General features: G+C 39.6%; 1 protein-coding gene across 1 annotated transcript in view; it reads right to left on the bottom strand.

Annotated features, from left to right (window-relative positions):
• The window catches only part of LOC126174771 (intermembrane lipid transfer protein VPS13D), a 531,199-nt gene that overhangs the window by 261,511 nt on the left and 256,360 nt on the right, over nucleotides 1-13,328 (bottom strand). The window contains 2 exon segments of the mRNA XM_049921112.1: nucleotides 3,990-4,211; nucleotides 9,390-9,603. Coding sequence (XP_049777069.1) covers nucleotides 3,990-4,211; nucleotides 9,390-9,603 — 436 coding nt within the window.

Here is a 13,328-nt window from a genome sequence, read left to right as displayed (position 1 = left end):
GCATCTTTGGAAGACGTGTACATAGTGAATACAATAATGTAAGAATGAATACTTTGAAACAGGGTGTAGATCAGCCTAAGGAATTAATACTGGTTATTCAATCGCAAATTACAGGTGTCAGTAGTTGAGTGGATAATGTCGATGAATACTTCAAAGAGAATATATTTAATTTTGATATTATAAATGTATGTAGTTTGGAGGAACCATTTGAAAAAATTATAGATCGAAAAGTTACTGAGAGTCTAACCTCCGGAAAAGTTTCGACTATTCCTTCTTCCAAACTTAATGATACTAGCAAGGTTACAGATGACATGTGGATAGAATTCAAGCTTATCCAAAACAAAGTAGAAAAAAATGTATCATCACCTAATGTTGTGTTACCTACGGAATTGGTGACTTTTGCAGTGGGGAGACTTTCAAATAAAATTTAATGAGAAGTACTGGTCTGCACTTGCTCAAGTGAAGTTAATATGAGATCCCTCTTTCCTGATGAAGCAGCCGTGGGTTGCGAAAGCTTGAAATTTGTGTGTTTGTGTTTGTTATTGTTTCTATCAACGTACCGGGAATGACAGGTGAGGTATGAGCAGCGGCAACTTCTGATAGGTTGGTGTCAATGGGAAGTATCCAGATAACCCGGACGGTGTAACACTGTGCCAAGATGTGCTGGCCATGCACCAAGGCATGTTTAGCCACAGGGTGATCCTCATTACTAACGAACACTGTCTGCCTGTGTTCATTCATGCGAATGGACAGTTTGTTGCTGGTCATTCCCACATAGAAAGCTTCACAGTGTAGGCACATCAGTTGGGAAATCACTTGGGTGCTTTCACACGTGGCTCTCCCTTTGATCGTGTACACCTTCCGGGTTACAGGACTGGAGTAGATGGTGGTGGGAGGGTGCATCGGACAGGTTTTACACCGGGGGCGGTTACAAGGGTAGGAGCCAGAGGGTAAGGAAGGCGGTTTGGGAATTTCATAGGGATGAACCAAGAGATTACAAAGGTTAGGTGGACGGTGGAAAGACACTCTTGGTGGAGTGCGGAGGATTTCATTTCAGGGCAGGATTTGAGGAAGTCGTATCCCTGCTGGAGAGCCACATTCAGAGTCTGATCCAGTCCCGAAAAGTATACTGTCACAAGTGGGGCACTTTTGGGGTTCTTCTGTGGGAGGTTGAACATACCTACCGAAACGGAAGGAGGAAGTGCACTCATAGGGTCAACCCAGGTATAAGGTATAGATGCTGATCCTAGGGGAAAAGGACAGTATCGTGACAGAAGTCACACATTTAATAGGAATTCTACATTCCACTAGCATTATTATGTTTTATGTGAATTTACAAGTGTCGAGGAGAACACTTTCATTTGCCCAGAGTTCCTCTGGACTACAAATAGTCCATAATTAATGAGGCTATTATGTACTAAAGAAGCAGTACAAAGAATTAGAATAAAGAGCAAAATACTCAAGTGCCATGAACACCTGGAGTTTATGATTGGAAACCCAAAGGTCTAGGCCCCACAACTCCTAGACATAAAAAAATTGATTCCAACATTGAATGAAATACTCCCGTTTTATAATCAAAGTAAAATGAAAAAAGAAAAGCTAAATAGTAAATAAAAGGGTTATGCACAGTTAATAAAAAAGTGTGGAATTATGAATTGTTATTCTATGTAATAATAATGTACATAATGAGTATGTATTAAATATTGCGTGTTTGAGCTGAGGGGAGGGATATGTAGTGCTTCAAGAATTTCCGTGTAAATTCCAGAACCACTCACCCTTCTACAGTCTCGAACAAACAATATTTTAAAAATTAAGTGTGAGAGAACGTACAGCCATGGAAGCTGTATTGGAAGAGCAAGAAGTAGTCATGTAGTATTTCTTGCTGTTTTGGTGTCTGTGATTATTGTTAAAGAAAAATTAGGAGAGGAGGCGGGGGAGAGGCGGGGGAGAGGGAGAGGGAGAGGCGGGGGAGAGGGAGAGGGAGAGGGAGAGGGAGAGGGAGAGGGAGAGGGAGAGGGAGAGGGAGAGGGAGAGGAGAGAGTGTCCGATAAATTCCCCTAACCAGCATTATTCTTTGGAGAAGGAGATTTTGGAGATCGATGTAGCCAGCTATCCAGAGCAGACGATCAGCTGTGCACATCAGGTAAGTCAACTGATGTGAGAGAGGTGTGGATTTTGCTTGCAATCCAAAGTCACACCGCTTCTTATCGTCGCACAGCGTTAAGAGGTTGAAACATTGTGAACAGAGCAAAATGGAGTCTACTTACAATATGGCATTGTCTGACTATTTTGCAGTGTGAAAACTACTGATGAACTACTATAAGATTTCAGTGATAAATAGTAAGTGTGTCTAATGCATAGACGATAATTCAGCTAAGCAGTTCACTTCAAAAATTTCCTGAAACATTTAAGATGTTATCTTACATGTTTCAGGGAATTTTTGTACGAAAGAATTTACTAAATGACATACTTTATCTTGTCAGAGCAATATTAATTACACATATATTGGACTATGTTCACTTTTTCAAATGAGACAATAGTAATTTCTGCTAGCACCCTCATGGATTACAAAAAGACAAATTTAATCAAGTTTCACTATCCAAACTAAGATAAGCAGTTTCAGAGAAATCAGAATAATAAGAACTGCCTACTTTAAAGATTAAACTGATTGCTGCCTTCTGTAAAAGTAGTTCCAAATAAATAAATATGTCAGTAGCGTGGAAGGACTCCAATCATGCAATATTAGTTGGAGGCAACTTTAACAAAGATAGACTGGGATTATACGGATTTATTTAAGGTGCTGTGGACAGAATGTCTTGTCAAGAAGTTCTGAACATGTTTTCCAGAAACATGTCTGGAGTAGCTAGTTCAACAACTCACATGCAATGTAAATATTTTATAACTTGTAGTTACAAAAAGCATGCCAGTGGTAGTGTCATGTGTGCATGAAGTGTGCCTGCTTGTGAGAATGTATGTTGTTTTCCTTTGCTGAAGAAGGCTTTGGATGAAAGCTATAATGTGTAAAAGTCTTTTTGTGTGCCTGTCTTCAACTCAATGAGTCATCTCTCTCATAATGTTGATTAGTTGGTAACTCTATTTTCCAACCAATAGTTCTATTTTACTGTGTTCCATTCCATTTTATGTGAATTTCCTGATGATGCTGCTGTTCCCAATGTTTTCCAGAAACTTAACAATCCAAATGTATGGCAATGAGTCAGAGGCTTTTCTGCAGTCAATCCAGGACATACATAGATTTGTTTTCCAGCATTTGCAGTTTTCCAGAACCATTTTGTCAATCAGGAGTTGGTTTTTTGTACCCCTTCTGAATGATAAGATGTTAGTGAAACAGTTAAGACGGGAGGGGGACTGACCTTCATAAGATATAATCAAGTGCTATGACACAACTGGTTTGTTTAGAAAATCAAATGCTATGTCAATACTATGATTTGTATCTTCTGAGGGTTAGTCTACCTGTCATCTTTACAGTTTCACTAATATCTTATCATTTAGTGACATTTTGAATGTTGCACTGCTGGAGGTGACTGTCGCAAAAACATACAACATATCAAACCGATATCTTGGCTGAAACGTAACTGAAGGGCTATTGACAGGTTGATTTGTTAATGCTCAAGTATGTTTCAAGCTACTTCCAAAAATTTCAACTTACCTATCAGTTTAAGTATCATCACCCCCCTCCCAAAAAAAACACTCCTTTCTCCTGCCTACTTATGATTAATAAATGTTTTGTTTCTTATTTCATGTCAAACAGTTTAATTTATTACAGTTCAACACTGATATCGATCTAACAGAAACTACCCCTCCTCTTCTTTTTATGAAGATCAGTCTTGGAGAAATTGTTAGACACTTTTTCCTCTTTCTACTGCATGCATGCAATGGCATTCTTCCATTTTTTCCTTCAACATCCACATATTTGCAAGCAGCTACAAATACAAGATACAGTAACACAAATAGTTATAAACAGAACCTACTCCACAAATGCTTCTGATAGTTGAGGTTCCGATCAACCTGCAGGTGCAGTTGACATTTCTCTCGTAAAAGTGATGGCCCTGCTCGCATGACATAAGCTGACATTCCCAACATGAGGCTGCCTGCAGGAGGAGAGTGGTCATCCAAACACATCACTTTCCATTGTCCAGGATACAGGTCCATGTTCATCAGTTCAACTTCCATTACATCCAGTAAACACATTTCTGCAAACACAGATATCCAATGTTACAAAATTTTATTACATTAACAACAAAAAGGAAAAATTTACTTACAGCTGAAACAGTAAAGACTCCTGCAGGCTGACATACATACAGCACTGTCCTCTTAAACATTTACTTCATCTTGAAAAATGGGATAATAGAAAAGAAGAAGAAAGCTGTAGGATCAGAGGATGTAGTAAGTACAGGGCACAAAATCTGAGGTAACACACTGGTAACTGTCAATACTAAAAGGCATAGCGAGCAAGAGATTAAAGTAGTGTCTCTTCAAACATTAATTCAGTTGCCTGTTTTTCCTCATAAGAACACACATTTTCTCCTCCCAAATAATATTAATATTCCTTTTTTTACTTTTATACTGAGGCTGGAAATGCATTTAGTCATCACTTTATGCCTTAACCATTTACTCAAATATAATTTTGGAGCAATTAGAGCCTCAATTTGAATAACTAAGCATGATCTGAAATATGGTTACTCAAGGTGGGTACAACATTAACATAATAACTGAAAAAAACTAGGAGGAATGCTAACCATAGTAGTAGTACTGAACAATATATGGGAATATAAATAATGATCAGATATGCATGTTCAGTATTTTGGGATAAACTTAGAAAGTGAGCACATGAAAGAGGGTGACAATAGGAGAGTGACGAAAAAGATTTTTTTAAGTAAAGATTCTGGGAAGGACCTAAGGATTTGGATAGGCACTGGAGGTCACAATGGATTTCTGGATTTCTGAAATGGGGTCCCAGCATCAAGGCTTGTTTGTGGGGGTTTCAGACAATGGGTGGAGATCTACCACCAGGTAATGGCTGTGGTAAAACACTGACTTTTTTTAATGTATATATTCCAATCTCTCTTTCCCTACAGTTTTTACCCTCTACTGCTCCCTCCAGTACCATGATGTCTTAACACTTGTCCTACTCCACTGCCCCTTCTTCTGGTGAGGGTTTTCTACATATTTCTTTCTTCGCTGTTTCTGTGGAGAAACTCCTTATTCCCTATCCTATCAGTCCACCTAATTTTCAACGATCTTCTGCAGGAACTTTGATTCTCTTCTGTTCCAGTTTTCCTGCTGTATACAATTCTGCTATCACTAACATTCAAATCACATTGGTGTTTTTCCATGAAATAGTTACAGACATGTAGTTACTGAGACCTTATACCTGCTTGTAAGCTATCATACATGTCAGTGGAGCTACACTACACCACTACAGTGGCCGAGCCCTTGTCAGGAGCAGTTTTCAGGTTGTGTATGGAGGTCTGCTGAATGGTTAATGTATGAAGGAAGGGACCTGGGGAAGGACAGTGAGGCCAACTTGAAGCTATGGAAGGTTCACTGTGAGTAGCATTGGTGCTGATGGATAGTGTTGCCGCAAGATGGAAGTAGGATGTCAAAAGGGTGGATGATTTAGGAAGGTGGTGCCTGTAATGCTCTTCCAGGTATTGGACTACCATGATTTCAATTTTGGAGGTGTGGTAGAGGGGGCGGGGTGGGGGAGGGGGTGGGGGTGGGGGAAGAAGATTAATGTTTAACATATATTTGACAAGCACATTGTTAGAGACTGAGCAAAAGCTCAGGTTAGGGAAGGATAAGGAAGGAAATCAGGCATACCCCTTTGAAAGGGCATTAGCCTGAAGCGGTTTAGGAAAATCATGGAAAACCTAAATCAAGACAGCTGGACATGGGTTTGACAGCCATCCTCCCGAATGTGAGTCCAGTGTGCTAACCACTGTGCCACCTCACTCAGTGGGAGGTGCAGTATATGTAGTAAGCATTGCATAGTAACAGTATCTTGCGGAGGGAGTAGAAGTGGTTCTCGGATGCCTGAGCCATGGTGAGGTGTTTCTGCAGTCATGAAAGGAGGGGTGGGGTTCAGAGAACAGGATTTGTATGGCTAGGACACTGGGAGTGGGGAGAGGGTGGGGGGAATTCCATGGCTTAGACAGCATTTAGGGAACAGTTTTAAGGTTTTAGCCATGGAAAGGAATACTTTTCTAAATTGGTGCAGTTAGATGGAGTAGGAGTCCATTGCGGGAGAGATGATGTTAGAAAATGGGAAATGATATGGAAAATGGAAGAGTGAAAATATTAGCTGGTTATTAGGGGAACTGGATAATAAGAGCGTGAGTTCGAGGAGTGAAAAGGATGGAAATAATTGAGCTGGGAGCAACAGGGTGGTTTTATGAGTTGAGGATATTTGATCACGTGTTAGTTATCAATATCTTTCAACACCCATCCTACTCATAATGAACCCCCCCCCTCCCCCTCATCAACCCCACACAGAACACCAAGACTATCTAGCTGACATCTTCAATTAACCACATCCTCCGAAACAACCTCCCAACACCCCACCAACACCAGAACCCAAGAAATCCAAAAACAATGTTGTTAAACTTTCCAACAAAAACTTCAATCCCACAGAGGATTGTTGTATCCAAAGGCTTCAACTTCATCCTCATACCCAAGTTTAATCACACTGGACTTGTTAAAGACCTACTTCCCCCCCCCCTCCCCCCCCCCCCTGCCAACCCCTACAGTGAAGATACTTAGGCCTCAAATCAATGCCAACGTAATGACAATATTGAACCCTTGCCCATCCAACATTGACCCTCCTACCTAACCACACCTGCAACACCTTCCTTTAATTCCTTACTTCCAGCTTGGCCTCACCATCCTACCCCAGGACACTTCCTAAGAACACCAACCGTTGAACAGGAGAAGAGAGATCCTGACCTAATCATCCTTCCTCCAGACAAAGGCTACACAACTGTTGTGATGAGTCACACTGAATACCTGACAGAAGGCATCTGTCAACTGTGACTACTCCACCTACAAGCTCTACCATAGTGATCCCATCCCAAAAGTCCATCATAGCCTCCGATCCCTACCGAAATCTACAGGCCCTTCCCAGAATCTTTCCCCTGAATCCATTTCTCTCTTCAACCCAACAACACCATGCACACGCGCACACCTTCTACATGCTCCCCAACATCCACAAATTCAACAGTCCTTGATGATCCACTGTAGCTGGCTATTGTGCTACCATTGAAATAATTTCGATCCTTGTTGACCAACACCTCCAACCAACTGGCCAAATCTAGGTGATGTGCCGCAATCATTTTGGTTTAACCACAATCCATTCCAGTGACATCGCTAGTAGGTGATTGGTGGATACATGTCACGCTGTGAAGTTTTTTTTTTCCCCCCCTCCCAATCAAGCAGCACGCTATTGGGGGGGGGGGGGGGGGGGGGGGGGAGGGTTGCTGAATGAGGTGCAACCGGAGACTGATGCTGGCAATGGTTCTGTGGGATATGTGAACATTTTGTGCCAGATGAAATGCTTTTTTTGGTGAGATGGAGTTTGCACACCTGTAGCAGCTTTGGACAACAGTTAATATGGTGAGCCGGGACAATGTGGGGAACAGCGCTGGCATTGCAAATCACTATAAATGTTATACATTGCATTCACTTGCAGCCACTGAATTTTGAATTGGTGTCCTTCTGGACTTTTCAAGGTTCTAATTGATAGAGTTGTCTCACCTTATGTCTGGTTAAAATCGTCAAGGGTATATATCTTTGCTAAGTTTTGATATTCAGAAGGAAGCTGTTTTGGCAGCATGGACATATTTAGCCAACAAATTTCAATTTGTAAAAATAATTATTAGACCATTCTGGTTCCCTGTGTTAAAGTCCAATGGGCACATTTCAGCCAATAATAATTGTATGTATGGAAATGTATGTCATTTCAGTTAACTAATTTCACTTCTCTGTTTGTTGCCAAAGCCTGGTTATACTCTCTGCATTGGTTCCCATAGTAGCACAACATTGTTTGTAATTGCAAGCAGCCTGATGCGGGTTTGACCTCTCTTGTCCAGGTGATGAAATGGTCCATTTTCTGGCTGCAGTTCTGTAATGGTGGTACCTTAGTTTCCCAGGATTAAAATTTCTAAAGAGAAAGGCATGAGCCCACTCGTAACTGCTAAAACGAATCTAATGTAAACAGTTGTGACTTGACACTCATTGGAGGCAATTTGTTGTTATGAAGGATTTGCATAGTCACATTTTGCTGTTGGCAGATGCTTGCATGAGCACTGTGTGTCGTTGTTGTATATGGCGCATTTCCTTTGCAATTTAAGTTATTTTCGTTTATTTCTCTTGTTTATGTTTTATTGTTGAAGTATTATTCTGCAGTAGCGGGATACAGTAATATCCTTTGTTAGAGTATCGGTTCTTATCAGCTAAAATTACAAAAATTTAACTGAAAATTGAAACAATGATAAATTCCCGAAATTCTAAAAAATTCCTGGGTTTTTCCCAGATCTCCTGGTTGTCCCGGGTCGTATACACCCTGATAAATGGAAATCAAGCTTTACTTTAACCTTGTACAGTTTTCGATGGCTTCACATTAGCGAAGGTGCTAAATTTCAGGCAAAATCTTTTATTAGCTGTAACTCCGTAACTAAACATTTGTGGACCTATGTTTATCTGAACTTTTTTCTTTAGTTTTACTTGTAGAATAACATATTAAAATATTTGCATGTCTTCGTGAATCACCTTGTAGAAACAGGCAGGCAAGTATTCATATTGTTGTCTCATTCTGTTCTCCTACCCCCCCCCCCCCCCCGCCTCCCCCCCTTTATTCAGTCAGTATCTTGTGTATTGATCCATACATAAGTCATCAACAAATTCTTTAATTGTCAATGTAAAGGACCTATGAGTACCATAAAATATGAAACTGATCTTCATGCCACAGCATATATCATACACATTGTGTACCAACAGGACAGAAACATTCTTGATAAGATGATTGCAATTTAAGTCTTCACATCATCTCAAAGTTTTGCTCTACAAGGGTTTTATTGTGTCACGTATATTTAATGAACCCAGCAATCGGAGATTTACTTTTATGACATACCATGACAATCCAACAGAGTAAAATGTTTATTCTGCTTGCATATATAATAAACGTCTTTCTTTTCTCCTCCTCTTTTCACAGTATGTTCGACTCAACTGCAAAATTTTTCAGCTCTTTTTTTTTTTTTTTTTGGTACTGAAAAGATCAGTATGGACTAACAATTTTGTGAAAGAAAGTTAAGCATCCAAAACTATCTTAAACACCAGTCACAACAACAAACAGATTTATTAAATAAGGAACTGACCTGGTGGTGACGCATCTGGTGATATTTCCTGTCGAGAAGGTACTCTTATAGTCCCAGGTGACCCATACATCTTAAAACTGTTGCTCACGGTAAGCCTGCCCAAATCTGCTACTAGGATGTCTGATGAGAGTGAACTGACTGGCAGCATGATAACTGGAGAGCCTGCATGCAATTCCAGAAGCATGCGTGGTGCATGTGTCAATGATTTCGGTATCTAAAAGAAATTAAAAGCCTCTCAGCAACAGCTTGGAATGAATAACACATCTAATGTTTTGTATGAAGTGTTTGAATCTATGGAAAACAAAAAGTAATTAAATACAACTAAAATGTCTCAGGAATGACAGACCATTACTACTACTACTACTACTACTACTACTACTACTACTACTACTACATCAGAGGTTCTTATTTCCAATACTGTATGCTCTTGTACAGCCTTTCAGTTTTGTATGATAAGTCTTTTCTTGTGTTGTATTATTCATTTTTATTTATTGGTAATGAAGACTATCATTCACTTTCACATCTGGGTGTGGTGACAGCAACAGACTCATAGGATATAATTAATGTCCTCTTGTGTTCTTTGTTTCTCAACTTTTAAAATTGCTCCACATATTAAATGTATTGTTCACTTTCTGTTCAGAGTCCTGGCTATAACCTACATTATTTCAAATCTCAGATATCATTACTTTTACTTGTTCTATTATGTCATTGTTAACCATTATCTATGATCTTTTTGCCTCTTGTGTTACAATGTGCACTGACTGTTTCTTGGATGAAACTTTTATTATCTATTACTGCAGTGCAAACGTAAATGGAGGTGGGATTCATTGCCAGCAAACAAAATTATTGTCTGCCTGTAGAAGTGATCTGAGCATTGTATCTGTTTGGATTCCTTTATAAAATTTATTCTTCCACCTTATGAATTGGTGTTGACACAAAAGTCAAAAAGGACTCGTACTTGCAGTATCAAATTAGACTTGGAATGAAAGACTTACACACATAACTAGCAAAGTTGACAACAGAAATGCTCTAAAGAAATAGAGTGCTAACAAACTAAGTAATTCAAACACAAAAATATTTTATAACAGTATTCCACAGAAAAATTTAATCATTTCTCTCATAGTGTGAACCCTCCAACATTTTTGTATTTAAATTCATGAATTTATTTACTGATAGTCACAAACTGAGAATCCATCTCTATTATACAATGTGCATCTTTCCTTCATCGGAGCAAATGGACAGTTGGTATCATATCAACCAGACATATCACATAAAAACTGGGATCTAAAACATTTGAGGGGTACTCAAAAATGGCTCGCACTAGTGTTCTACACACAATCTCCTTTAAAGATAAATCACACTTTCCTAAAGCTTGCCAAATACACCAAAGTCAACCATTTGACTTTCCTACCACTGTATCCTAACATACTCTTTCCATTTCAAACTGCTTTGCAATCTTACATCTATATATTTAATTAATGCGACTTTGCCAAGCAGCACTTTACTGATGCTGTATTCAAACGTTGTGTAGTTGTTTTTCCTATTCATCTGCATTAACTTTCACTTTTCTGCATTTACATGCTTGTGTACTTCTCCAGTCATTCAATGATGACACCTTTCCATACACCACAGCATCACCAGCAAAGAGCCACAGACTACTGCTCACCCTGTCCATCAGATCAATGAACCATGGGGCCTACTCACAAAGGATAAGGTGGGTGCACCCAGCTTTTATTGAATGAAGAAAAGGGCACATAGGCAGAACGAAGAGAGGCTGACCTATACTGTGCGGGCAGGGGCACCAAGAAGGGGATTCACCTGTACCATAGAATTTAGGAATAAGAAAGGGGCATACCTACCAAAATGGTAGCAGGTAGTGCATCCATAGAGGCAACCTGGAGGTAAAGTATAGGTACTGTGCCAAAAGGGAAGGACAGTATCGTGACAAAAGTCACACATTTTGTTGAGATTAATCTGGTAAGTTTTAATTCTCTATTCCACTAACATTCTCAGGTTTTATATTTATAAGTGTCAAAAAGAACGTTTTCATTTGCCCACAGTTCCTCCAGACTACGGGAAACAGTAGTTACTGAAATTAATATGTACTAAAGAAAAAACAATACAGAGGAGTAGAGTAAAGAACGACATAATTAAGTGTCAATGACACCTGGAGTCTGTGATTGGAGGTTAAGAATATTGTCCTCAAAGTTCATATATAATATATATTTAAGTCCTAACTTCAATATTAAGTGCAATGCTCAGATAATTGTTATTGAAAGAAAAAGAAAAAGAAGAGCTATGTATTAGGTACACAATTGCTGGAAAAAAATATTATATAAACTGATTGAAATGTAAATTAGCGTTATGTGAATATGATCTTGATGTACATAATGAACGTGTTCAAGCTAAGTGGAGGGATATATAGTGCCCTGAGAATTTCAGGGTAAATTCTACAGACACTGGTATTTCATCATCTCAAACACACGATATTTTAAGGATCAGTGTGCGAGAGTGGAAATGTGCCTACTGTGACACGGCTTATGTGTGTGCAGGACATGCGTTGTTAGGAGAAGACTAAAGTTGTGGCGGTCTATCGGCACTGACAAGTGGTGGCTGCGCATACCTTGGAAGCCGTATGTCCAGTACAAGGAGTAATCCAAAGCTATTCTTTGGCAGTGAAATAGTAGTGACTGTTGGGAACAAATGAAATATGTTTTATCTAGAGATTGTTTGACTTACTAGGAGCAAGAACTGTTTTGACAAGGGTTATTAAAACCAAAAGAAACTGTAATGATATATGTAAAGTACTAAGGTTTACCAGATGGGGTTGATTTGCGAGACGTGAAAGCGCATGTGAAACTTGTGTAGTTTTTTTATTGTGAAGAAGAAAATATAGAAATATAGCGAAGTTGATATGAAAGTATTCTGAGAGTAAGAAATCATTTCAAAAGTAGGAAAGTAGTTCAGTATAATTTCCCTAACCAGCATAAAATCATCTTAGAAGAAGCATTGTGAAGATTGACGCAGCCATTGGCTGCACGCAACACATAAATCACCCGCAAGAGACGAGCGAGTCTTGCACCCCAGTACCACACAGTCTCCAGTCCCAGGAAAACGTTAGAATGTAGCTTGTCCAACTACATGCTTAAGGCAGTTTTTGGAGAACATGTTCAAAAGTTCTTCACAAGGCTGCCTGTTCATACCACCTGCAATGAATCCATAGATGTTACCATCTAGGCTACCTGTCCATACCACCTGCAATGAATCCACAGATGTTCCAGTCTATATTTGTAGATTAAAGTCACTTTCAACTAATACTGCACAATCTGTGTATTTAACTGCTACTGAGTATAGACTTTCTTTGAATTATTCTAAAACTGTCAGGTGACTGGTAAAAACAGCACTTAACCTGAGTTCACCTGGACTGTTACACACATCCAGATAACTTCGTAGTCAGACTCAATTTTAAGCTTGATGGACATAATATTTTTGCCGACTGCAATGAACACTCCTCCTCCTCTTATAGTGTCCGATCTGTCTTTTTTTGGTATATGTTCCACACTTCACTACATATTTCAGAGCTTTCTACTTACAGATCTCAGCTGACTCTCAGTTCTGAGAACAATTTGAGTCTTCACCACCTCCACCAATTGCCCATATGAACTGAGGATGGTCCCAGAAATCAAGTGTGAAACTTGACTGGTGCCAACATGAGCCACAACTTACAGACAACTGCACCTTACATGCCCGGCAGCCACAAGAAGGGCCTTCTTGACATCTCAGATGAGTTCCCCTGGCAGACATACTGAGTGCATACTGGATTTCTTTCCGGCCCTGGATACTAGCATTGGAACTTCCTATCAGTAGCAAATCCCTCCTCCCATCTGCCTGTTCAGACCCTGTTGAACGACTGGCTACACGTCCACTCACAGAGTGAAT

The sequence above is a fragment of the Schistocerca cancellata genome, chromosome 3 (genome assembly GCF_023864275.1).
Source record: "Schistocerca cancellata isolate TAMUIC-IGC-003103 chromosome 3, iqSchCanc2.1, whole genome shotgun sequence".
Classification (NCBI taxonomy): domain Eukaryota; kingdom Metazoa; phylum Arthropoda; class Insecta; order Orthoptera; family Acrididae; genus Schistocerca; species Schistocerca cancellata.
This window is presented reverse-complemented; position numbering and strand designations above follow the sequence as displayed.